General features: G+C 40.1%; 1 protein-coding gene across 1 annotated transcript; it reads left to right on the top strand.

The window, feature by feature from the left end:
• Positions 1–27,986, top strand: RRP1B (ribosomal RNA processing 1B). Its single transcript, XM_062599375.1, has 16 exons — positions 1–184; positions 4,665–4,747; positions 5,677–5,734; positions 6,521–6,606; positions 7,662–7,723; positions 12,789–12,918; positions 14,399–14,463; positions 15,018–15,181; positions 15,819–15,910; positions 16,776–16,873; positions 17,697–17,716; positions 18,105–18,230; positions 19,016–19,770; positions 22,658–22,804; positions 23,585–23,651; positions 24,827–27,986. Exons 1-16 carry the CDS (start codon positions 52–54, stop codon positions 25,015–25,017), a joined length of 2,277 nt encoding a protein of 758 aa, XP_062455359.1. The 5' UTR covers positions 1–51; the 3' UTR covers positions 25,018–27,986.
• The last annotated feature ends 12 nt before the right edge of the window (positions 27,987–27,998 follow it).

Genomic DNA, 27,998 nt, shown 5'->3' on the forward strand with positions numbered 1-27,998 from the left:
GAGGGGAGGTGGCCGCCGCGTCTGCCTGCGTCTCGGCTGGGCGCGGGGACCATGGCTCCCGCCGCGCTGCAGGCGCCCGAGATACAGTTCGCGCAGCGCCTGGCCGCCAACGAGAAGCGCATCCGCGACCGCGCCGTGAAGAAGCTGAGGAGCTACATCAGCGTCCGGACGCAGCGCCCGGCCGGTAGGGCCCGGCCTGCGGGCGGCGGGCCCGGCTCGGCCCGGCCCGGCCCGGCCTGCGGGCGGTGGGGAGCGGAGGCGGAGCCGGGGCCGCTGCCGCTGCCGGCGGTGCTGCAGGGGAAGCGGCGCCTGTCGGAAACTTGCCGGCATGGGGGGAGCGGGAAGCACGTGTGGAGGGAGGGCCGGACGCTGCCTCCTGCCTTCCGGGGTCTGGTTCCTCAACACAGTGCCGCCAGTCTTCGTATTTATTTATTTATTTATGGTTAACTTTTAGGCGTGTATTTTATCACGGCAGGCGTTTTCCGCGAGCAGAGCGGGGACGTTCAGGGCCTCGCACACGCGGTTTCCCCGCGGTGGCCGCGGGCGGGCCCGAGCAGGACCGCCTTGGCGGGCGGGCGGGGGCGGGGGGGGGTGGGGTTGGTAGTGTTGGTGGCGGCGTGCGCGTTGCCGGGAGCGGAGCGACGCAGCTCAAGGCCGCTTGTTCACGGGAACAGGGTGTAAATGCAGTGAGCCGATCCGGGTTGAAACAGGCCTGATGCTTGGAGTGGGGTGAGGCAGTGACTTGTTGGTTTTGTAGCCGAGCTTCAGGAGCATTGCAGGGAATTGGGGAAAGCTCAGAAAGGTTTCAGTGGCTGTTTAATCGCAAGAAATTCAGTTATTTGTTAAGATTATCTGGGTTACCTGTTACCTCCATATCCCTGGTATTGACAGCTTTATTATGACAGGGTTTATTAGCTTTTACATAGCTCTGTGCTACTGCCTTAGACCTGGGACAGCTTGGGTCTAGCTAGACTTGCTGGCCTTGGCCTTGCTAGTCTGAAAAACTCTGCACATTAGGAAGCCTCCGGTAGCAGGCTTACAAGGTCAGTCAAAGCTCTGTGTGAATGCATGGGTCCAGATCAGTAAACTCTCCTTTCACAGTGATAGGGAGCACTGCATGGAGATGTCCAAGAGATCGAGCTTTCTGGTTTGCATTCTTCAGCTCACTGCGTTGCAAACTGGATGCAATAATGGAGTTGAACTGGTTGTATGCATTTGCAGAACACTCTGTCTGGCCTAGTAAATCTTCCCACAGTATTTGGGAATGTGGTACTGAGATGTACATGTACACACTCCATTAGTTTGAGAAAGCCAGCCTGACACCCCAAGAACTAAACTGGACTAGAAGCCTGCTCAAACCCAAGTTAATTCCTTGTAAGGCTGCTGGGGGCTATAGGTTGTTTCCTCCCTATTCCATCTTTCCTTTTCAGGTAACATTTGACTCATTGGTTGATCTCAGCCACATTTGGTAGGGGCAAATGTACATTAAAATAGCTGTACTAGCTCAGGCCAGAGGGTCAGTTAGCCCATTACCTATTTCTGACAGTAACTATAAATCTAGGGGATGTGTAGGAAATAGTAAGAACCAGTAAAATGTACATCATAATCATCCCAAGAAGTTTCTGAGCTTCCAGCTATTTTTGGCTCTGGAAACTTCCTAAGAGGGGTGTGGCTTTTGTGTATTCAGTAGTGCTCTGTGCATCGCATTGTAAAGCTCAAGTACAGATTCCTATAATTTTGTGGAAGTAATCTGCCAGGTAATGAGCAGAGTCCCTTTATAGGTATCCTAACTGAGGGAAAAAGTTGTAGTGTAAGCTAATGCCCTAACGTATTGGGGAAACCACCCCAGGGAAATTGTCAGTTAGAACCTTTTGCATATGGGAGTCTGCTCACCATGAAATGCAAATGTGTAGGAAACCAGGGTGATTAATTTGCAGTGCTCCTAAATTTGTTTGCTTTTGTATAGAATTCAAACTAATATTATTAGAACAATGGTTAAATTCTTTGGACTTGATAAAGAAGCCTTATGTTCAGGAGAGAGGCTTTTTTTTTTTTTTTTTTTTTTTTTTTTTTTTTTTTTTTTTGAAGTAATATTTGACTTAGCAGACTTAATTCTATGCAGCATTCTGCCAGAGGTGAGGCTCCCAAATTAATGTGAACAGTCAAAAACACAATAACTCCACCTGTTCTTTCAAAAGTTATCACTGACATCCACCTCAGTGAAATTTTTCATGGCCCTTGGTAAGCATTCTTACCTGTTCAGTATGGTCTGTGCTAAGTTTGCATTATGAATCATGTTAGGGAAACTTCTTTGAAGAGCTAAAGCCTTCTTGATTTTAAGCAGAAAGTTACATCCTGCAGAAAGTATAAAACTACTGAAGCTCTGAAACCATTGTGTGTGCAGATGAACTTGGATGAGTATACTATTACTTAATTTGTTCCTTTTTCTTTTTTTTCCTTGTTAGCTCATTTTTCTTAAAATCCTTACCTTGAAAGAGAAGCTGTACTGTGCTGAAAAGTGGAAAGTCACATTTTCTTCTATCTTTATTAAGGCATTAGTAAATATTGGTGAGAGAATAGTAACTGAAGGGCTTTCATAAAGTAGGAAAAATTGTTAGGTATTTTTCTCTCTGAAGGGGCTGCATTTACTTGGGCCTAGATCCATAAAGATTGTTATTTCCACTGAAATGAGCCATTGTAGATCTGCCCCTTGGAGATTATCTAGAGCAGGAAAAGCTGCAGCAGTTTTAACTATAGCAATGTCAAAATAGCATAATTCCCAAATGAGTGATAAGAAGACTTGCATTAGTATAGTATGTCTTCAGTGGTTGGTTGTCACATTGCTGGTACAAGCCTTCACTGGCTCCAGATAGGAACAGAGTCACAATCCAAGTGTTAAAACCAGTATCTTTCTCAAGGTAGCTTTGAGCTAAAGAGGACCTTCAGTTTTGCACGGTATGGTTACTAATATAATAAGTTCAGTTTCTAAAATAACCTCACTTGAATGATTATTATTTGCTTGGTGTGGGTGGTGGCAGCAGGGTGTAGAAAATAGGGAAAAAAGGAAAATAAAGTCTTGAAAATATTTTTTGAGTGATTAGGGTAAGAAGTTTACCCTAGAACATTAGATCAGTGTCCTTTGCCAATTGGACAAAGGACTGCCCAGGAAATGATTTTTTTATTTTATTTAAGCCCTCAATGTATGAAAAATGAACCTGTGGAAGTCTATATTCCCTAGACAACAAATCCTCTTCAGACATCTTTATAGACAGCAGCTGGCATCTTCTGGACATGAGCCTAATGCTTGATTCCTCTATAGAGTTATGCTGTATATGAAAGTTAAGCCCTCCTCTACATGTGTTGCACGTATAGCTGTTAATAATTTTTTATTAATTCTCATATTTCAATAAATATTAGTGAATCAAATCTGCTTAATATTTAATATTAAATTCAACTTAGATTTATTAGTAATGTTAAAATTAATACTTAAAGGACGTATTACTTCCTATGTAGCATTTTGCATATTTCCTTTAGCCAGTTTTTCTTCCATTTTTTTTAACTAAGCATGACTGTAAGATGTTAAAACAACGTATGTTTACAATTTTTTTTTGTCTGAGTATAGAGTGATGAATTAGTGAAAATTGCTTGCAAGTGACTTAGCCCCAGAAGGAGGTACTCAATTTAGACTTAGTACTTGATCTTTTTTTTTTTTCATTGGCAGACCTCTGATCTTGGAGCAAATTTCAGCTTACTGAAGACAATTACCTTTTTAAAATGATTTTCTTGAAACTACTTTAAAATACTCAACAGGCCATTGTTTGAAAATAGCTTTAGTAGATTATTGTGGCTATTTTATATCCTGCTATAATTTTACTTCTCAGAACTGTATTTGGCGTCATTAATACTCTAGTCCTTAAAACATTCTTGAGCAGCTGCCACTGATAATAAAACTTTTTTTCCATGTAGTTCTTTTCTTCTCTAATGTATAATTTTTGACAAGAATGGAATTCTTACATTTTTAATACTAAAAAAGATATTTGCTGTTAAAATTGAGGTGATACTGTATCTCAAGTCTGACAGTAATGAGAATATTTCCATTACAGATGTGTAGACTCTTTGATTATGCATTTTAATTTAATACAAAATGAAATTAATTCATTGTCAGAAGTTTTATATTGTCAGAAAATGCCCTAGTAAAGAACAAGAGTAGCAGTAGAGACATGCCGCCCTCCTCCCACCCCCCCCCCCAAAAAAAAAAGGTGGGGGGAAGGGGGAAGGCATCGTTAAATCAGTTACTATCCCAATGTTGCATATGGCCTGTCTTGTAAAACTAGATATGTTGCCCTCATTAAAAATAATGCTCTGACTTGGTGCTAAAAATATGTCAGAGGGAACAAGGCTGAGCTGGCAGAGATTTATCAGAATTGCCTAGTGTTCACCTCATCTGTAATTTCTTCAGAACCTTTGTTACTTATGATACAGCATAGATGCTTAAAAGGATGGGATCACTGAGCTATGCAGAGTAGCCTTCTGGTTAGTCTTCTCACAGCCGAAGAGAGTAAAACAAAACTGAGAGGAGAGCAGGAATTGGAGAGAACTGGTTGAGAATATGTTGCTGGAAATGTGGGATTTTTCTTTTTATTCAGACTTCTTCTGCACCATAGGTGGCTTCAGCCAGGAAGAACTGCTAAAAATATGGAAGGGACTGTTCTACTGTATGTGGATGCAGGATAAACCTCTGCTACAGGTATAATTGGTTTTATATTTGCCTGAGTGAGTCTCTTCCAGAATATACTGAGAGGGCATAGTAATTTAAAATAATGAAAAAGACATTAGTGAGTCTTGGTCTAATTCTTTTTTTTTTTTTTCCCTGACACTTGGATATGGCATGCATGAGATATGTGACTGTAACTCAGTGATCCTCACCACAGGAGCAGAAGCCTCAATGGCCTGGTGTTTGGAATTTGTCTTTCAAAGGAAGGATGAGACATTTACCTTCCAAAACCAGGACTGAAATATAGATTGTTTTCCACATTGTTTTGATGGCACAGAAGTAATAATAGCACATTGCCCTTAACTGCACCTGCAACGTATGCTCGTTTCGTGAGCCGACTCTGAAAGTTTTTCACTTTCTTTTCTTCATCAGGACAGAGTTTTGTAGTGCTTCGTTTACTACCAACTTTTTGCTCTCTCCCAGTTTGTCACTGTACTTCAAAAGATACAAGTTCTAGAGTACAGCACTTTTCCAAATCTTAGTAACCTCACTTAATCCGTTTTCAAATTTTGTCCATTTTGCTTGAACAAGGTTTATCTCATAAAAACCAAAGCGAGCTCTACATATAAATAAGCAATATGTAAATAGTGCCACTGAAGCTTTACCTCATTTGTAAATTCAAATACATGGGGTTATTCTCTACATAATTTATTTTTATTCTGCCATCAAAAAGATGATTTGTGCAGAGGTAAGTGAACAGGGCTTCATATACTTGAATCTTCTTTTCCAACTAACTTAATCCTAGTGGAAGGTTTGCTACAGTACTAAAGCAACTGTTCAGAGAATAATTTCAATTTTAGGAGATGTTTTCTCATTTTCATATTTCTTGCTTTTGGTTGTATGTTTATTGAGGAGACCAAGCTCTGAAACATGCTATACTAACTATATTTGTTTGCATTTAGGAGGAACTAGCAAATAATATTTCACAGCTTATCCACGTAATTCAGAATACAGAGGCTCGTAAGTACTACTTCGTTATCTGTTTTTTCCCAACAAGCTTTTAGGGTTGGAGGTTTTGAGTCCGCTGTCACAGGGCCAGAATAGGGACAGACAGATATGGGTGATTCTTTGGGGTTTTGTTTTGCTTATTGTTGAACCAGTACATGTGATTGCATTAAATGAAGCATCTAGGCTTTGGTTCAGATACAGTTTGTTTCTGGTTGTTGTAAGGGTTGCATCTCCAGTATGATAAAGCTCAGGCTTTGCAGAGTGGATGGCAAAGCAAACTTGTCCCCTTACTTTCCCAATCTCGATCTAGATCCTAGATCTATTTGTTCTGTCTACTTCTTACTCAAAAACAACCTTGTTTCTTTAGGTGTTAAGCTTGTGGTATTCAAATCGTGCTTCAAATGTAGTGCTTAATCAATGCCAAAACTAGCACGGGTGAAATCAGTGCAGAACTGAACTGATGTCATGCTCTACCTTGTGAAGGTGTAATACAAAATACATACAAAGCTTAGTCTTGATGATTTGTGTTATTACAACTGTCCCCATAATTATGTTTGGTTTTGCAGCTAGCAGTCTGCTTTGTTCTGAGATCTAACTAGCCTTCCCTTGCAACTATCTCAAGCATGTCTTGCCATACCTGTAACCCAGTCCCTAGGCAAAATGCATTAGGGAAATGTGGCTCTTTTCCAAGCTGACATTTTCCTGAGGTCCTTTTAGATTAGCAAAAGAAAGTTTTGTGTGAGGCACGCAGATTTGGTCATGACCTTTGTTTTGCTTTGCTTTTTGGTTCTCTTACAGAACACCTGTTCATTCAGACCTTCTGGCAAACTATAAACCGTGAATGGAATGGGATAGACAGTCTGCGTCTTGATAAGTACTATATGGTAATGCTAACCCCCCCCCTTTTTTTTTTGATCTTTTCTTGTATTGTATAAATAATGGTGGTGGGCTGGAAGGCAGTTTTGTCTGTACATGTGTTTATATATATTGTAACAAAAGACACATAACTATCTTCAAGACACGTTGCAAGACATACTTGTTTTAAAGGTTTTCACTCACCATCACAAGTCTGAAATTCATTAGTTTGTCATGCTGCAAGTGATTCTTTTTGTTTGTTTTTGTTTGCCTTGCATCATACCATAGTGGTATTGTTTTCCATAGGGAAAACTTGGAAAAGAAGCTGATTTCATGCATAAATATCCTTGCTGATATAAATACTGTGTCATCATCATCAGTTATTTAGATCAGATTGTTTGCAAGCTTTTTGGTAGCTCTCATATAAAGTAATTGTCAACAGAACCAGAACACTTCTCCACTTAAGATCCGCTGTAGTACACTCAGCTTTCAGAATCCTTCCTATAGGAAACACTACATTTAAAAAAGATAGTAAAACCAATGAGAGAAAACTCTTAGAAGGCCTGCCTTTTTAAATTACAAGTTCAAGTTAATCTTTTTCTTTAAAAGAAGTTAATTGCAGGTACATTCACTGCTGTGTTTTGTTTCTCAGTATTGGAAGAAACCAAGTATTTCAAAAAGTGAAGTGTTTTGTGAGTCAATTTAATGCAGCTATTTTATGTATGACTGTCTCTTAGTGAAAGTTCCAGTTTGTTTAGGCAAATGATTGTTGTTATCTGTCAGGTGTTGTTTACAGTTTCTTTAAATTGTGATTTTTGTGTATTTGGGAGCACTTAATGAAGAAATTGGGGACAAAGCTGTATAATAGAGATGGTCATTGATTTTACTTGACTTAGGATATGATAATTGTCTTTTGAGCTTCGCAGTGTCTCATATCAGGCAGAAGAACAAGTCTGTCAAAAAAAATGATGTAAGGAACTTTCTATCTTGTGCTACAAAGAGCTTTAGTAAGGAATATATTCATGTTACAGTCACAGTAACTTTTATCTGTTTTCATGAACTTTTATAACTTTTGTATTTGCAGCTAATCCGTATGATCTTGAGGCAATCCTTCGAAGTGCTGAAAAAAAATAAATGGGATGAAAAGTAAGTAGATTTTTTTTGAATGTAATTGCACCATAAAGAAGCTGCACAATTTGCCTTTATTGAATACTTTTTTCATTTAATATGCCTTTTTTTTCCCATGGATGGTGCTGTCAAGAAGTTTTAACATGAAGGTTTATTTGCTTTCTGGATCATCACTTATGCTGTTTTCTTGAAAAAGAAAGCAGATGTTACACTTTATTAAATTAATTATACACTGCAATTGGTAACTCTTACATTCACCTAAGTAATGAAGCATGTGTTTCTCAGCAAGGAATTTGAGAAAGCAATTTTTGCACAACCTGAACGTGGGAGCTTATGTGGTATTCCAAGGAGTCTTGAAATCTGAGATCTCCAAATGTGTAATGGGGACTGCCAGATCTTAGTGACTTAACTAGGAGAGCTAACAGTGGTATATCATCTGTAGACAGCTTAGACAGCAAATCTGCATCCCAGAACATACAGAAAAGGAAATATTATGGTGGGTGACTCTTTGCTGTAGGGGACAGAGACACTGATCTGCCAACCTGACCTCTTGTATAAAGAGGTTTGTTGCCTGCCAGGGGCGTGAATGCGAGATGTATACGAGATAGCCAGGACTGCCAAGGCCTGTCCACATGTAGGACCTTTGCTGCTGCTCTTTCATGTGGTACCAAGGGCTAGTTTGAAACTGTCGAACAGGATTTCAGAGCTCCAGGGATGATGATGATAAAGGGTCTGGGACTCCAGCTCATTTTCTCCTAAATCCTGCCAGTGAGGGGGAAGGATAGGAGAAAGAGTAGATAGCTTTTTCCAAGTTAACAACTGGCTGCAGCTCTGGTGTTGGCAACAGGTTTTGGTTTCTATGAGCATGGGAGGTTGGCCAGCCTGGTAAAGAGGCCTTTAAGGTAGGAAAGATGAAGGAAGGGAGGAGTTACAGAGACAGAGTAGTCAGCAAAATGCAGTTCAAATCAGGATGCCTCCAGCAGGTGCATGCAGCCAGACAAGTGTGTATGGAACATGACTGTGGAGGATCTTCTTGCACCCCTCCTGGGAAACCTGCATGCTCAATTACCTCTCTGAAATGCCTGTACACCAATATATGTAGCATGGGGAATAAACAGGAAGAATTAGAGATCTGTGTGCAGTGGCAGGGCCATGATCTTATTGCAGTTACAGGGATAGTGGAATAGCTTACATGACTGGAATACTATCGTGGGTGGCTAAGTGCTTTTTAGGAAAGACAGGCCAAGAAGGTGAGGTGATGGAGTTGCTGTTAATGTGAGGGAACAACTGGAATGTACTGAGCTCTGCCTAGGGATGAGTGAAGAGCAAGTTGAGAGCTTAGTGGTAAGGATTAAAGGGCAGACTAACATGGGTGACAATGGTGTGGGTGTTAAGTCGATGAGGCCTTCTACAGACAGCTGGAAGTAGGAATCACAGGCCTTGGTTCTCACTGGGGACTTCAACCACCCTGATGTTTGCTGGAAGGACTACGCAACTCGGCACAAACTGTCCAGGAGGCTCCTGCAGAGCATTGCTGATAACTTCTTGACACAGGTGGCGGAGGCAGCAATGAGGAGAGGTGTGCTGCTGGACCTTGTACTAACCAACAAAGAGGGACTGGTGGCAGATGTGAAGGTTGAGCAGCCTTGGCTGCAGTGACCACAAAATAGCGGAGTTCAGGATCCTGCATGGAGGAAGCAGGATAATAAACAGGATCATATCCTTGGACTTCAGGAGAGCAAACTTTGGCCTCTTCAGGGACCTACTTGGAGGAATCCCGTGGGTTAGGGCATAGAAGGAAGGGTCGGTCCAAGAGAGCTGGTTAATATTCAAATATCACTTCCTCCAAGCTCAAGAGCAGTGCATCCCAAGAAAAAAAGAAGTCCAACAAAGGGAGCAGGAGACCTGCTGGGTGAGCAGGGAGTTCCTGGCAAAACTCAAACAGAAAAAGGAAGTACACAGAATATGGAAGATGGGACAGACCACTTGGGAGGAATATGGGAACATTGTTAGAGTATGCAGGGATGCAGCGAGGAAGGCTAAGGCCCATTTGGATTTAACTGGCAAGGGATGTCAAGGACAACAAGAAGGGATTCTTCAAATACACAAGTAGCAAAAGGAAGAGTTGGGAAAGTGTGGGCTCGCTGCTGAATGGAGTGGGGACCCTGGTGACAAAGGATACAGAGAAGGCAGAGTTACTGAATGCCTTCCTCACATCAGTCTTTACTTCTAAGGCCAGTCCTCAGGAACCTCAGACTCTGGGGACAAGAGAAAAAGTCTGGAGAAAGGAAGACTTCCTTCGGTGGAGGAGGGCCCACTTAAGAATCCCTGAAACAAACTTGACACCCACAAATCCATGGGCCCTGATGGGTTGCACCCGCGGGTACTGAGGGAGCTGGCAGATGTTGTTGGCAGTCCGCTCTCCACCATCTTTGAAAGGTTGTGGAGAACTAGAGAGGTACCTGAGGACTGGAAGAAAGCCAGTGTCACTCCAGTCTTCAAAACGAGCAAGAAGGAGGACCCAGGCAGCTACAGGCCAGTCAGCCTCACCTCCACTCCTCGAAAGGTGATGGAACAGCTCACCCTGGATGTCATCTCCAAGCATGTGGAGAAAAAGAAGGTGATCAGGCATTGTCAGCATGGATCCACCAAGGGAAAATCAAGCTAAACCAGTCTGAGAGCTTTCTATGATGGAGTGGCTGGCAGGGCAGATGAGGGAAGAGGAGTGGATGTTCTGTACCTTGACTTCAGCAAGGCTTTTGGCACTGTCTCCCATAACATCCTCCTAGGCAAGGTCAGGAAGTGTGGGTTAGGGGAGTGGACAGTGAGGTGGATTGAGAACTGGCTGAAAGGCAGAGCTCAGAGGGTTGTGCTCAGCGACACAGAGTCTAGTGGGAGGCCTGTAGCTAGTGATGTCCCCCAAGGGTCAGTGCTGGGGCTGGTCTTGTTCAGTTTGTTCATCAGTGACCTGGATGAAGGGACAGAGTGCCTCCTCAGCGAGTTCATGGATGATACCCAACTGGGAGGAGTGTCTGATCCACAGAAGTTTGTGCTGTCATTCAGAGAGACCTGGACAGGCTCAGAGTTGAGCAGAGAGGAACCTCGTGAAGTTCAGCAAAGGCAAGTGCACGTTCCTGCACCTCAGAAGGAATAACCCCATGCACCAGTACAGGCTGGGGGCTGACCTGCTGGAAAGCAGCTCTACGGAGAAGGACCTGGGAGTTCTGATGGACAAGTTAACCCTGAGCCAGCTTTGTGGGCAGGAAGGCCAGTGTTATCCTGGGGTGCATTAGGAAGAACATTGCTAGCAGGTCAAAGGAGGTGATCCTGCCTCTCTACTCAGTCGTGGTGAGGCCACAACTGGAGTGTGGTGTCCAATTCTGGGCTCCTTGGTACAAGAGAGACGTGGAGCTACTGGAGAGAGTCCAGCACAGGGCTATGAATATGATTAAGAGGACTGGAGCATCTCTCTCATGAGAAAAGGCTGCAAGAGCTGGGCCTGTTTAGCCTGGAGAAGAGAAAAATGAGAAGGGATTGTATCAGTGTCTGCAAATACCTTAAGGGAGGGTGTCAAGAGGATGAGGCTGAACTATTTTCCGTGATGCCCAGCAGCAGGACAAGAGGCAATGGGCACAAACTGAAACACAGGAAGTTCCACCTGAATATAAAGAAAAACTTCTTTACTGTGAGAGTGACAGAGCACTGGCAGAGGTTGCCCAGAGAAGCTATGGAGTCTCCTCTTCTGGAAGTACTCAGAACCTGCCTGGACATGATCCTACGCAACGTGCTTTAGGTGACCGTGCACGTTCTGGACAAGTTGGTCTCCAGAGGTCCCTTTCAACCTCAACCATTCTGTAGTTCTGTGTGATTCTGTAGTGTTTTTTGTGGTTGTGTTGCTTTTTTTTCTGGTCAGTTTTGACTTTGGTATTTTACTGTGGTTAATCATGATGATGTGTATTCCAATAAGACAGAATTGGAGATGCTCCTTCAGGGTAAACTGTCTTCCTCTTAGTTGTATGTCAGTGGTTTTGTTTGCATCTCTTCTGCATCCTGTCAAATAGAAAGTAACTGCAGTCTTGTTGCTCTGTCTAGAGCTCTGGTACTATTTCTAAGCTTGTTCTGCTTTTAAACTTTTGAAGATATTTAAGTCTTTAATTAAAAGTGTTCAGAATGGTAACTTTTTGGTTCTGGACAATATTACAAGAGCACTTGCAGACTGTAAGGGGAGGAAGTGAGGAATATGCAAAGCTTTGCTTTCCTGAAAGATGATAAGGGTAGTTCTCAGGGAAAAAAAATGTTGCATATGCTGCTTAGACTTGCAGGACATTAGATGCAGCAATGAGAGTATGTCTCTTTGAGCCACATGGTTCCAGCAAAGGGATATATTGGTGAACAAGGAGTTACTGAACAGAACTCTAGTCATGCTAAGTTTGCATGACTCAGTCACTTTCAGCTTGAGCTACTGGAATGCTGATTTTTATACTCCTGACTTAGCCTTCAATACATTCTTCAATGTACCTGCTTTGTTCTGTGGGACAGTGGGTAAAGTGCTTTGACAAAGGTAAAATCTGCATAGTTGAAGTGAATTTGAGAAGGATTGACATTGTAACTTCACTACTGGATGTGTGCCAAAAAGAAAATAATGTTTTAAAATGGGAGGGTGGAGGGGTGCTGCCAATCGGGGTAAATGGGACAGCTATGTCTTCAGGAATGCTCTACTCAAATGGTAAAAGCCTTTTGCCTACCTGTCAACTATATGGTGCAATTAAGTTTAGTACAAATTAAATGTGAATTTTAAAACCATGCAACTTCAACTTAGTTTAAGAAGATGTTGTGAGTGGCTTGTCTGGTATTACAAAGTAATCTAGGCTATAGTGAGTTCTGGCTGCGGATGGATTTTTTTTTTTAAGATGTGAAAATTGGTAGATGAGTTTGTCAACCTTCTATTTATTTCTTATGGGTGGTGAACAGCCATCTTAAAGAACTAGTAAAACTATGAATGGCTTGACTCTTTTTTTAAAGCAAACAGAGCCTGAGCAATTGAACTGAAAAATTTGCCTTTTTTTTTTTTTTTTTTTTTCAGTCTGATTGAACCATTTCTGGAACTGCTGATGAAAGAAGTTATGGACCCAGACAGCAATGCTCCCAGTGGGATAAAGTTCCATTTCATTGATATCTACCTGGGTGAATTGTCTAAAGTCGGTGCAAAGGAGGTTAGAACACACATTATAATTCTCTTCTGATTAATGTTAGATGTGGCATGCATCATTTTGGAAGGAACTCAATTTTTAGATCATGTATGTTTAACAGTTTTAAATACAACTTAACTTTATCTAAACATGAAGAAAGTGACTTACTGCAATTTGTGCTTTCATTTCTGTGACACTGTGTCCGCTTTTTAGGTGCATGTCTTAGCTTAGACAGTGAGATATTTTCCCATGAGGCCGTGAGTACAGGTATGCTGATTGAAGTTGAGGTTGGAAATAGAAAAAGGTTTTATCATTCTCATTTGTTTGCTTCAATAAAGGGCTCAGACTCTTTTTCCCTTGGTGAACATATTTGCCAGTCTTTGCTTTTGTGGGTGGCTTTTTTTTTTTCTTTAAAAAAAATGACATCAAGGCTGCTCTTGACTGATTCTAAAATAGAGGAAGTAAGCAAGCTTTCAGAGTTTTCAGTATCTGTTCATTGTTGCTTCATATCTGTGCTCTGAGCAAGTTACCCTTCATTCAGGTATTTATTTTACGGATATGAAGATCTTGGTGCCATTTGTCATCTTCTATTTTGGATTGCTATCTGTTTCCATTAAGCAGTTGCCCTTAATTTTGGCTGACCTTAGAGTGCTGCAGAGTTTTGCAGCAACTGATAGCCTGTTGCTGTAGCTGTCAATGTTTCTTCCAGGGTGTATTTCTTCTGCTACTCCACTAGAGTGAGCTCGCACATTAGATGCAGGCATCTGCTTCTCTCCAGCTGTTTCTGAGAGTGGGACTGCCAACACATCTCCTAGCAATTGATGAAATTTCTAGCAGGAGCTGTTGGCAATTTTGTATTTACATTCTTTGCAGTCATTATTGCAAGTGGTCCTGCCCTGCATTTTTTTTGTGGGAGGGAAGATATTTGCACAAAAGAAATGTGCTTACATGGAACTCTGATAGCTTGTGCAGCCCTGTAGTAATAGAAGTTTTATGCTGCAGCTAAGCCACTCAGAGCATTCCAGGGAATTTAGTGCCCCAGACTACTTTGAAATCCTAGCTTATGCTCATAAGTTGAGTTTAGGAAAGGATCTTTAGTACTACTATAGCTGACAATGTTTTGTTCCAAGTTGGCAGATTAAGAGGAACTCAGGTCTTATCCATGTCTGTGCAACAGGCCTTCACTGTGAAAGAGTACCACATTATTTAAGCTTTCTCTGCCTCGCTTTTCCATTTCTGAGATAAGAAGTCTCATTATATTTCTTTACTCAGGAAATTAAATTTTGCAAAACAGTCAGAATTTTTATAAAGTTTCTAGGGAAGATCTGGAAGATGTAGTAAGAGTGGTAAGCAGAAGTCACTGGATACTTAGATCAGCTGGAATGAGACAGCATGCTGCAAGATGTTGATGTAACTTCTTTGAGAAGATCCCCTTACACCAAATCTTCAAGGAATTTGAGTGGACTTGTAATACTCACTGTTTTTTTTCTTTCTAATCATACAGCTCACAGCTGACCAGAATCTAAAGTTCATTGAACCTTTCTGCAAAATTGCTTCCAAATCAAAGGAGTAAGTTTAGTGAAAGGGTAAATATTCTTAAGAATTAAGAAGTTTTGCATATACCTCTCCATGTGACAATAAATGGATTTTGAAAGAAAAGCCATAGTACAATATCATAATGTAGTTCTTAGAACCTCCCACTTCCTCTGTCTGAACAATCATTGAAGATAACTTTTGTTTATCAAAGCTGTAGATAAATTTTGTAGACTTATAAGAATCTTGTTAACCTCTGTTGATTTAGTCTCTATTTTTTTTAACACATACAGAACAGCTGAGCTAGTCAATGTCTCTGTTATTTCAGCTGTAATTCAGAGCCGCCTATAAACACAGTGAAATGTAAGAGGGGAACCTGGGCAGAACCACTGCTCAGCAGTGATTATTTAGATTTAAAGGACTGTTGTATAGAAAGTAACAAGTTCACTTTCCTCATCTGGAAAACTAGATACTCTTCCCCTTCCTTCCTTCTTTCCCTGTGTCCTGAGACATCCAGTTATTAAATGTGAAGAGGGAAGATGTATATGTTTCTTCCTTTCCACTCTCATCCCCGTTCTCCTATAATACAGTCATCGCGTGATGCACGCCGTAGCCAGTGGTATCTTTGAGGTCATTGTGGATCAGTCACCCTATGCCATTGAGGATCTAATGAAAGAATTGCGTAGCAGCAGTGACGAGGAGGATCTGTCTGAAGAAGATGAACAGGGAAATGAAGAAGTGCTTAAAACAAAAGGTGAGGAGGAACTAAAAGAAAATGAACAGGGTCTTTTTAAATATCTTTGTTTCTGTTGGGCGGGATTCAAAATCTGTTCTCTTTTTAAAAAAGAAAAAGAAAAAAGTTTCTGCTTTGAACTAGCAAAGCACATGTTCAAGTTAGTTTAGGAACAATGTTGAAGTTAGTTTAGGAACAATTATGTTTTTTCCTTTTCCCCCTCAAGTGTGTTTACACAAAGCAAGTTCAGAAGAATGTGTTACAGAAATCATAGTGGTCTGTATAAAACCAGACAATATCTGCTTTCTGTAGCAGTGTTAGATAAACCGGTTTGGCTTTTGGTCTCAGATATCCAGGACTTTAAAAAGCACGTGTTTTTGGCTTCCTGACAGAGTAGAAAAATGGGCTGGCTGGGAGGGGTATGAATCCTGATATACTCTGGCACAGATGCAGTTATTTCGGAGACCCCCAGATAATGCCGCCGTTGTGTATTGGATAACAGCCCTGAAAATTGTTCTCAGTTTAATTATGGCATAAATTAGCCTCCAGAGATAACATAAAGAAAAACGTACTTGATGTTCTGTCTATTAGAGAATAGTGTCATCTCTGTTCTTGCGAACTCAACATTAAAATTAGTTTCTTTTTTTTTTTATAATAGACAGAAGTTCATCAAGAAAATCGGCACAGAGCTCTGAAAATTCGGAGGATGTTTATGAAAATGCTGATGACGGTATTGGGCCTGTTCTTCAGGTTGGTGGCTTTTCTTTGCTAATGGTGTTCTCTCTCTTCCTTTTTTCTGTCCCTTTCGTGAGATACAGAAATAAGTGGTGTTAATCAGACAATAAGATAAATAAAACTATGAAATATCGTAGTGAAACTTCTGCCTTCTTATAATGTGATATTTATGTGATATGTTTCTTGTGAGTAGTTTATAAGAAAATAAATTCCTGTCTAAATTCTGATTTCTGATTTCTTCTTTCTTCCCCTATACCATTTATTTCCCCCCCCCCGACCCATCCCTTCCTATTTCAAGAAGTTCAAAAATGTATGATAAAAGCCAAATCATGCTCTCAGTGGCCAGCAGTCAGCATAAGTTTTCTTCACAATAACAGCAAAAGTACTGGTTGATGGCATGCATAAGAGAGAAGGCAACACATTGTAACTTATATCTTCTGGATTCACTTAACAGTGCAGTGGATTGTTTTTTTGAAAGATCCACTGAGCAAACATATTCAAGCAGATATGCTTCATGTTTCATGTATAGCTTCTAAGCAAGAATTAGGTCATGATATATTTAAATTTGACATTTAAGTAAATATTTGGAGGAGATTTGATGTTGGCTGGCTTCTCTGGTGAATTACAGTTCAAGCTACGAATGTTTGGAAAAGTGATACTGAAGTCCATTGTTCTGTTAAATGAAGTAATCGTCTGTAGAAGTCAGTAAATGTGTGTTAAAGGGATGTAAGTTCTGGCAGAAAGCAAGTATGTCGGGTTTAAAGGAAGTAAAATTATCAAAATCCATATACTACTTGGGATATTTATAAAATCAGTTGTATTGCATTATCTTGCATGATAAGCTAACTAAGAAAAGCCATATCATACTTTCCTCCAACAGTTTGATTATAAAGCTCTTGCTGACAAACTCTTTGAATTGGCAAGCAAGAAAGATACACCTGCCTTTAACAGAAAGCGTCTGTACAAGCTGGTCAAAAAGTGAGTTCTTTTGAAATACACCTTGCATGTGCTGGCTTGTCCTAAACAGCTTTGACTTCATTTTCTGCTCGCTCTCTCTTGTCCTGGTAATGTCAGGAAGTTTGAGAGAAGCTTTCTGGTCCTGTTCCAAATATTATATCCAGTATGTTTGCTTAAAAGTAAGTATTCCCTGTGAGAACAAGCTGTCTATCCCAGATGTTTACAGATATGATAGGGGTAACTTCTGTGGAATTCTAGAAACAATGCCGATTTTAGTTTTGTTCCATACGCTGAGAACCATTTTGTCCTATCAACTTACAAATGTTTAAAAATAAACCAATTTCTACATCTTCAACAGGCGAGCCATGCTTGCTGCCTTCCGCAGAAGCAAGGAACTATGTGGTGCATAATGACTGCTAGCTAGCTCAAGTACAGGAGACATTGGGGCAAACTTATCTCGCAGCCCTGGATAGGGTGCATATGGTATCTTTAGCCTGTGATACTATTGGTAGCTTACTGATACTAGATACTGCAGCTAGCTCAGGTACCTCTGCAGTGGGTAGATTTGTACCTCAGGATGCAGTCTTAGGCTGTGTGGGGTGCAAGTTGCAGATATGGTAAAGTGTTAAACTGCTCTTTTCTCAAGTGTGTTCTAGTGGTTTGGATTGAGGTTTTTGAGGCAGCTTTCTCCTGGATTGAACTTATAACTTCCTGCGTAAAATGTATTTTTCCTATTTTAGCAAAAGTATAAGTAGTACAGTACTGTGCTGCTAGTGTTATGATTGGTTCTAACACAGTAATACTGTTTTATTTTTTTCTTTTCTCTCTCCTGCCTTACCTCCAGGTTCCAGGACTTAGCGGAAGGTAAGGACTGAGCAGCATACAGACACAATAGTTTCTTTCTGTTAGAGGATAGATAATGCTCTGCTTACGATGTGTATTACAAATCTTCTGTTGTTTGTTCTTTTAACATGTGTTTTAAGGATATTGGGAGCTTTTTTCCAAACCTCATTAAGACACATCTTGCATGTTTTTTGAGGACGGTCAGATTCCCTTCAAAATTCAAGCTACCCTGTATTTTGCCCTTAAATGAGAGATAACTGCTTTTACTCAAAAATAGGAATTACTCATATTAGTTTCTACTGGGTTGAAAAGGGAGTTGATTTTTTTTTTCTGGGAGTTGTGCCATATATGAACAGCAACATGGAAAATATGGTTGTTTTTCAGATATTCTATTCTTTCTCCTCAACAGGAATCTTCCCCCAAGATATTCCTGAAGATGTTTCTACAGATGAAGATGATGATACGTTTAGTAGGGGAAGGCGAAAGAAAAAAACTGTCAAGCCTTTAGAGAAAAACAAGTTGGAAAAAGTAGAAGGTAAGACAAGACCAGTCTTTCAAGAGAGGTGGTCTGCAACCGTTTGTGTAATTTGGCAATGTATCGGATGTCAACTTTTAAAGAAAGCATAACCTGTTATTCAGGATGTGCTGCTTTGTGTCACATAACAGTGAAGGTTAAATGTGATGTTAAGGTCTCTTTGAAAGTGATGGGAATTTTATCACTGACTTTGAGGCAAGAATCGCCTCAGAAACGACAGTCAAAGGCAGAATTGGAAGCAGATGTTTGCATTACCCCATCAAGCAGTTACATTTGCTCTAGGTAAACAGAAATGTGTCAGTCTCCTTAAAATAGAGTGGCTGTTACAAAATAAGAATTTGGGAGCCTTTCTGGAAAGGTGACTCAAAGAGTTACTGAGAAGCAAGTGTAAGGGTATCTAGCATCGTGGCTTTTACTGACACGGCATGAACCCAGTGATACCCAAAATATGTCACAAAACTATTGAGCTCCTAAGTTGCTCTTTTGATTGACTTAAGAAGTTGGTAGGAATAGCTTTTTGTAGCAGTATTGCTGTACAAAATAAGGCTACTGCAGGGGGTAAGTGGCTTAGATACCAGCTGCGACAAGGTAAGCAAAACACGAGTTAGGCCAAGGTTTTGGGGGGAATGCAAAGTTCTTACTAGCTGTGGTACTAAAGCTGTTGCACTGGCTGATAGTAGGAAAATGGTACATTTACTTTCTTTAAAAGAAAAAAAAAACTAGAATAAACTGAACACTGCAAATATCTTTGTCTTTTGCATCTGTATTACATGTTCTTTTTGCAGTGCATTCAGAGAAGGATGAACAAGAAACATCAAGTGCAAAGGAGGCACCAGTTCCTCGGAAGAAAAGAAAAAAAAGGAAAAAGAGGAATAGTCCAAGTGCTGATTCTAGCCCAGCTGATGGAAATTGTGAGGAGGGGATAACTGAAACATCTGGATCTAACGTTTCCAACTGGGGAAGGGTGCCAGAAAATAGCAAGAGAATGAAGAAAAAGAAACCCCTAGTAAATGAGGCAAACGTGACCAGAAACATAGCAACTGAGACCGGAGGCGATTGTAGTATCTCTGAGCAGGATGGTCTGACTGACACAGAACAAAATAAAAAGATTCAGTTGAAGAAAATGGATGCAAAAGCACAAAATGTTTCTGTAAAGCCAGTGTGTCAAAATGGAACAGCTAATGGCGGTGAGGCAGAGGATGCCAGCCCATCTGTCACACCGTTAACTCCTAACGTTGTGAAAAAGAAACAGAAATTGGGGACTGTCTTAATGAATGGTGATGCCCTACTGCAGCAGACTGACGTAAAATCTGACAAGGAGAGCTTGCTGGGGACCCTGTCAGGAGAGGCAAACTCTGAATCTGCACCCTGCAGAAAAGTCAAATTGAAGAAAAAAACAAAACTAGGTGGTTTAGAGGGGACCAAGGTCTCCAGCCAGAAAGCAACAACCCTAAAAAAGAAGAGAAAAATAGAAGAGATACTAAGCTCTGTCGAAGCCAACGGAAATCTTGAGACTGCATGCAAGAAACAAAGAAAGGGGGTAAGTAGTTAGATCTGATTTTTTGTCTGCTTTCCTTATGGACTACCAGATCAGTTTTCAAATTTGGCTTTAGCTTTGTAAGTATGGGACTTCATGAGCTGATTATGTACAGGTGTTATTCTGCACTGTCACTAGAAAAATGGATTCTCAGCTCCCCAGAAATTCATGCCCAAAGCCACATTTCTACACCGTCCTGTGCATGTGCCAGCTGCTCAGCCAAAAGAACTTAGCTGAAACTGTGGTTAGGGTGTAGATTTCTTGCTTTCCTGGTTTAATTGTTCATTTGTATTAGGTCTCTGAGCTCAGTATGTGTTCACAAGGGAATGTGGAGGAAGGATGGGATGAGAAGATTCCCATCAGCTGCTCCTTTTTAGCAGCAAGGCAGACTTAGATTAGTATAAGTGTCTTGTGAAATTACTCTCTGATTTAAATAGTGTTTTCTCTCATTAGCTCATTTCTCCATCATAAGGGAACTATTAGTGCTGTCTGAGGGGAAGTAGTTGGGTGAAGAGGGAAGAAAGAATATGGTATAGTGACCTTCAGTGGTTGTATCCTCCTTTTATGAATGCTCGAAGTTCTTAGAAGGACAGCATTTTTCTGTTAGGAAGCTCTGATTGTAGTGTTTTTCATAAATCTACATGTCTTGAAGTTTGGGAGCAAGTTTATGTTTTTCCTCTGCCTACCTACCATAACCATTTTCTTCTTGGCAATGAGAAGCAGCAGCTTAGTTTTGCTCAGCAATTTGCATATCCAGAAAATATTTTGCACAGTGTATTTTGATAGAGTGGCTGAGATAGAGTGCAGGGGTTCTTCACTCTCCTGCCACTGAAATTTTTAATTGTACGTTTTTGGTGTAAGTAACTACTGTAAAAAGTTTAGGGAATCAGTTATTCTTGGAAGTTTTGCTGACATTTTCAGGTTGGTGGAAAGAAATTTCATAAACCATAAATGAAGTGCTGCGTACAAAACATCTCAATCTTCCTCTGACTGAAAAGTCAGGTAGCAAAAATAACTGCATATAAGCAGCCAATCAACTCACCTCTGTTTGACTTAGGTTTAAAACCTAATTAAGTAGTGCAGACTTATATTAACTTGATATAACCACTCCATCCTCCAAGGCTGAAAAATGCATTCTGAAACATTACTCAGATATTAAAATAATTTTGTCATTTTCTAATTTTTGATGATAAAGCACTGAGAGGGAGAAACCCGAAACATTTCCCACTCCCCAGTAAGCAAATAGCCTTTTTCTCGCTACAGAGCTTCTGAAGTGTGAACTGTTAGTTTTGCCTCCTGTTGACCAAATATCCCATGTTGCATATCTCTTCTTTATTTGTAAAAGCTCTCTTTCTGAGAAATCATGATTATGCCACCCACATCCCTGTTTGAACCTGTTGGCCGGTTCCAATCAAGTTTTACAAAGATCTTTGTTAGATTCAAGATCAGGTTCCTTCAAGCTTTGTGGCAAATCAGTTGCTGGCACAAATTAGCGTAGCCACTGAGGGAAGGGCTGCTGCATGACCACAACAGTTATCTACTGACTGACTGGCCAGTAAGCACATAGACTAATTGACCGGTCTTTCTAGGTGCAGCTTCAAAGACATCACAGCACTTGCTGCCTCTGGCCCAGTCCAGGGAGCTGTGTATTTGTGTGCATGTCTGTGTGTATGCGTATGTGTTGGGGACAAGGAGAAAAAGCTGGAAGTTATTGGAGTCAGAACGAGAATGAGAGTATTAGTGTAGGAAGAAGTGAGCAGGCTAGAGGTTAAAGATACGAATATGGAGAAAATTAGGCTTTGCTAATTTTTCATTGTTTGAGAAATAATATGTTTGTTTTATTTCTTAGTTTTAGTTACGTACTGTTGGTCTCTTGTCCAGAAAACATGTGGGGCCTGTTTTGGTTCTGAATTTCACAAGACAACACACCCACCCAAAGAATTAGCTTTAGATATTGAGGAGGATTAAAATCAGACATGTTCAGCATTATTACACATTTATCTCCAGAACTCAGGCTATGCTAAGGAAGCTAAAAGACTTGTGTTTTATTTAAAGTAGGAGTGATTTTCAAATTGAAAGAATATGTATACCCTGGATATTTTCCAAAGCATGACTAAAGCAGGCTGCTTTAGGAATTTCTCATCTGTAGATTGCTGTAAAGTGTAGATGAGCTTCCCTTCACTCTAGTGTACAGACATCTGAGGGACCACAGGCCCTAAGCTCTGGAGTAGTGTATTTCATTACTTGCATTGCCAGTACAGGTCCTGAGAATTGTCTTGGACTGAGGAAAAGAATTGCTCTAAATGACGATGCAATAGTCGGTATGAATCTGAGGACAGGGCAGCAAACTGGTAGCAGTGTGCGTTAGCTTGTTTTCTGAAAGTATACACAGACCTCATATTCTCGCAACTTTTTAAAAGTCTCCTTCCCAGTCTACAGCTGGATTTGTTACCTGTCTTATCCATCTGGAGGTATTGCAGAAGAGATCTTGCCTAAAGGCAAGAAAAGAAACATCAGCGCTTGCATGCAGGAGAGCGGGGGGTGATTATAAGGCAGCCTCATGCACAGGAGAAAAACAGCTGTTTGCCCTCTTGATCGGCCATGCAATGTTCTACAAGCTCCTCCTTCCTTATTTTGCGAGGCCTTCCTATTCCAGGACAGGAATAAATGTGCTGAAATAGGAAGAAAAATAAATATGTGATTTCAATCATGCTAACTGCAAAATTAATTCCTAAAACTCAACCATGGAGATTAGCACATGTGAGAAACAGCTAGTTCTCAGCTGTGGTGAGGCCATGGATGATAAGCTCTGAGCTTCCTTTGTTGTACTGTGTATAGCTAGCTACTGTACTTTGTACTGAGAAGACTTCTTTCCTTTCTTCCTTTACAGGAAACCAGCACTACTCTATTACCATTAAAGAAAAAGAAAGCAAAAGCAGGGAGCGACTTTGTGAAATTTGAAAAATCAACTTTACCAAAGCCAGTGTTCTTCAGGAAAGCCAAAGGCACCATCTCTTCCACCAGGGCCTCCATGCAGGTAATGTGATCCCCTAGATGGCAGTTGAAAGTTTACACCTGTGGGCCTGGGCAGAGTCTGGCTGCTGACCTCTTTTCTGCTGTAACTGGCTGCATAGCCTCACTCATGCTCTCTTTTTCACTCTCTGCTAGTCTCCTAACATGGACAAGTAAAACTGGAAATGCTGTTGCACTTCCTTGAAAACAGTCACACATGCCTCCAGCATATCAGAAAATAGGCTGGAGAGATCTTTAAAATCTCCTCTCACCCTCTTCTCCTTTTAAATATACATTTTTGTTGAAGGGACGCCATTCTGAAACTGCTTATTTCACAAAAAAACAAAAGGATTAAAAGATTCAGCCCTACTAAGGGACTTTGAGCTTCCATTTCGTCCCATTTGTGGAGACTAGTAACAGTATAGATCTTTCAAAAGACTACCCCCTTTTCTAAACTTTCCTAACATATAATACCTTTCCAACCCTTCTTTGCACTTTGAGGCATGAGTGCAGTGGGGCCAGTGTATTTAACACACTAATATTTTCTTGGTTGTTGTCAAATGACAAAATAACCTTAGGAAAAGTATGTGATTTCTCTACAAATAGAATGTGTTTGCTTTTAGCTAGAAAGACAGTGCTGCCTTTCCTTTTGAAAGGGCCAGTATGTCAACACTAAAAGCTTGGAGGGGACTTCTAGATCAAATGGAGAAAATTAGGCTGCTTTACATCAATTTTGATGGGGTAAAAACTTGTAGTATTGCTGCAGAAATCTAACTTTATTTACTGTCTTTATTTTGCTTCATAGTTGAGTAAGTTGCAATCGTCGGGCTCCAAAAAGGTCACCTTTGGCCTGAATAAAAACATGACTGCTGGTGAGTCACATCTGCATGTCTTCGCACACTCTCTCATAACATGAGGAAGGGGGAAGCTGTATACACTCACACACACTCGTACTCTCCATCTGTCTAAAACAGAATGATTCTGATCCCCTTTTTGTCATGATATTTGTATATAGTTTAGAAACCACCCCCAAGCCCCAGTCCAGGGGAGACGCTGAAGTTTAGGACATTCTTTCCAAAAGCGAGGTTTACACACTTCCAGGGTTTTGCTTTATTGACTCACAGATGGAGCCTTATGGATTGTCGTTCTGTTTCATTGTGTTTTCAAACTCTCCATCCTGTGCCTCTTGTTCTGCAGGATGCCTTTTAGAGAAATGCGCATTTCACATTCTTCACTGCTCAGTTCTCCTTCCCACCATAAAGGTGACCATGTAGTGATGTCACATGTGATGATGATCTCTGGCTATATCATAGTAAAATTCCAGTTTTATCTTGACTGCCTTTGATTTATGATAGTAATGCATAAATAAATATCAGTCCCACTCTGGATCCCATGTGTATGCAGATAGTGTTTTCCCTGTTAAACTTCTGTGCTGTGGAGCAAGGCATTTATTTACTTTTTATGCATTTAGTTATTTTTTTCTCTCTGAGGTGTGCTATAGGCCATATTCAAATAGAGAGTAGCAGGTTTTTAATATATGTATGTACTTACATTAACATAACACATAACTTAAAGAGAACAAAAGTACCCCTGTGCTAGCAGAGCTGATAATCATGAGCCTCTAGAACCATGGTGTTTACCAATAAGAATTGAGCTGCTTCTTATTCATCATCATCTTTCAAAAGAAAGTGTGATGCTACTGCTCAGGATACCTAGAACACTTGTTTCTGAGGAGCAGGCCAGGAGTCTCCGTGGTCTGTGATACCTAGGGGAATGATTCACCGCCTCTGTGGTTGCAGCAGACTCCAATTGCAAAGGGGCTGTGCTGAGAGAGTTTTTGGTTGGTTGTTTTTTGTTCTTGTTTGTTTTTTTGTTTTGTTTTTTCCACCTCATACCCATTCTTCCTCAATATTTTAGGTTTCTGATCATTAGCGATGCACACAGATCCAAGGCAGATTTCCTAGTTTGGGCAATTCCACGATTCACTGATGGGCCCAATTATTCCAGGAATTGTATTTCTTTAACTTGTTTGCTTGTTTTTCAACAGAATTTAAAAAGACTGACAAAAGTATCTTAGTGAGCCCACAAGGACCTTCCCGTGTGGCTTTTAATCCTGAGCAGAAACCCCCTCATGGAGTGCTGAAGTCACCTGCAGGTACCCCAGCAGGAGAGCCTCAAATGAAAAAACTGTTTACTCTGCCAGCTAAGAAGAGACCAACTGCTATGGACTTCTTTTAAACCAACAGAAGTGGCCTACTTTTGTACAGGACATTTCTCTAACCTAGAATATTCTCTGGAGGTATTTTGAACTTTTTTATTTTTTTTAAGTTAATATGGATTGTATATACAAGGTTCCGATTGTGACCTGGTATTTTGACTATAGCAGGTACACTGCTATTTTGACACCACTTCAGCTGTATGTTGAAATACTTGTTTTGTCTAAAAAAAAAAAAAAAAGAAGCAAAAGAAAAGAATCATAATCCAATCTCTGCTCAGGTTTGGTCCACAAAAGGTATGGTCTCTGTCCATTTCATTCTCAAAAGACTTATTCATTTAATTAAAGAATTTTCAGGGTTAGATTGTTCTGGGGATTTTTTGAGCCAGTTTATGAAAACTTGCAATTCATGCTGTTTAACTGTCTTTCATAGCATGGATATTAAAAAGAAAGAAGACAACGTAGATTTTAAACTTAATAGTTGTTCATGTATTTTAAAACTTTACCCCATCATTTTTCCCACATCACCCTTGGCATCCTGTTTATTCATCTTCTCAAAATAGTGATTACCTAGTGTCTCAGTTTAAGCACAGCTGAACTTGGGTAATTCTACAGATAGTAAGGAAACATTTCCTGGGATAAGAAGTGCCTAGCTGCTCAGGTGATCACTGATACAAATAAACATTCATGGTTAGTTGCCTGCTGGTTGAGAACGCGCACACCACATTATTCTTAGCAATGCAAGTGCCAAAGCTGACTTACACTTGTTAAAATGTAAGCTGGCTTGCTCTCTATACTGTAACTGAAGTTACACTCATATGGGGGAAATCTTTGATATTTCCAGTAGGTCTTTTGCCCTTGCCCTTTCCTCCTTGCTGGTTTTCCTAAAGGTCTCACAAGAATCCTTTTTTTTTCTTTTTTTTTTTTCTTTTAAGCAGCTGGTATCATCACATTTTCCAGAGTTCAGATCTCATTCACCTCTGAATGAACCTCTGATTGTAGTAAAATGAGCTAGATCAGTGTAGTTCAGCGTTGGTTAGGATGTGCATCTCTCAGAAAGCTTAGGTGTCTCTAAATACAGGGTAAAACTTCACAGCCCAAACAGCTTGATTTTGCTTTTGATGTAAAACCAGAAGAATTCTTTCTGTAACACTTCCTTGTATTAAGTTTTTATTTGGATATTTTATTACTGCTGTGCATAGTTTGTTTTTAATTTGCTTCTTTACCAAAGAAGCAAGATGTGCTATAAAGACCATTAATATATTCCAAGCGGGAACAGTGAGGAAGGGAAGAGCAGATGTAAACAAAATCTTTTCTGATATGGTGTAGGAGGTACTTGAGACTTGCTTATGCCAATAAAACATTGGCTTTGCTGCAGATCTATACATCTCTTCAAAATACTTGTGTGCTTGCAGATTGCTAACTGTATCAGTTGCTCAGTTCTAATCCATGACGGTTCTTCTGAGTTCACGACAGTCCTTGGCTTGCTTAACTGCCATGAGAGTGTTAAAAATTAATTTTGCCGTTATCATTGCTCATTCAAAATGAAGGACTGAATTTCAGTAGATTTTGTTTCAGTTTGTATTGATTTGACTGATCAGTAAAGAACTCTGGAGAATACATCTGATAAAATTAGTAATATTTGCTGTTTGAGCAATTACTGTTATTTTTTTAAAAAAGTCTCATTGTATATTATCATAATGGTTTTTCTGACAAAATGGTGAGTAGGATTTAACAAGGACTGTTCAATATGTTGTACTGTTTATCTTATATTGTAGGTAAGAAGTTTCTCATGAAATATGCATAAAAGCATTTGTATGTGCATGGCTGTTAATGTGTTATGTTGAAAATGCAGTATTCTTCCAGGATATAGACGCAAACAATCAGTAGGAGGATCTGGTGTGCATAGAGAAGTCCAGTATCAGGAATGCAGTGGGGTTGGTTTGGGGTTTTTTTTTTTTGTTTGTTTGTTTTGTTTTTTAATAACCTGCAATGGAAATGTATTTAAATGGCTGTCTGGATCTTTTTTAATTGGCTCTGGATCCTTTGATCTGTTACTTGTCCAAATATTTTGTCACCCACAGTGCTAAATGGAGCAGGCAGAAATGGCAGTCAGTGTTTAACTAAAATTTTAGTGGTGTGATTGCTTTTGAGGATTCATGAATACTATGTCTGTGCCATGATCCTGATGGAATATTTTGTAAATATGCATGAGTAGTGTGTATTGTCTTCAGTGGTGTCTGGAATTTCATTCAGGACAACATTAAAAACAGAAACCCAACATTGTCAATGCAGTTTAATCTGCATTGTTGGAATAAATTGAGTAAATTACCCAGGACATTTGGGTATTGAAAATTCCAACAAACATTGAAGACAAAAAAAGGAGAAATAAATGCAACATCTGGGATACCTAGTATACAGACATCATGGCGCTGTAAGGAGAGAAGTATCTATAGGAAAAAAAGTAAAGCTAATCTAACTGGTTTAATGTCACTCCACAGGTTTTCTTGTTTGTTTTTTTTCATGATTTTATTACAACTCTGTAGCTGCCGATCATGTTCAGAGTTAAATTAAGGGTAGAGTTGATGTGGCATATCTTTTAAAGGACAGTGTTTTGTAATGGGTGTGTCTCTGCATTTTTGTTATTAATCTGATCAACTTTGTACTTCCCCAGCTCTAATTCTTTATAGCTTCAAGAGAATTCAAAAGCACAAGATCATTTCCTTGCAAAGAAAAAGGTTAACATTATATTTAAAAATAAGGGGTATGCGAAATCTTTTATAGTCTGTTAAAGCTTTGTAACTTGGAAAGCATCAAATGTCTTTTTTTTTTTTTTTTTTTTGTCTTTTATTTCCTGTGCTTAGATTTAATTACAGGCAGAAAAAAATCCATGTGTTACTTTATGTACATCTGCAACAGCATTGTTAATACAAATATGGCATCTAAACATTAGAAAATTTAATCTAGGCCAATAAACCATCTTCTTTGTGGACTGTGTATTTTG

The sequence above is a fragment of the Rhea pennata genome, chromosome 1, assembly GCF_028389875.1.
Source record: "Rhea pennata isolate bPtePen1 chromosome 1, bPtePen1.pri, whole genome shotgun sequence".
Classification (NCBI taxonomy): Eukaryota; Metazoa; Chordata; class Aves; order Rheiformes; family Rheidae; genus Rhea; species Rhea pennata.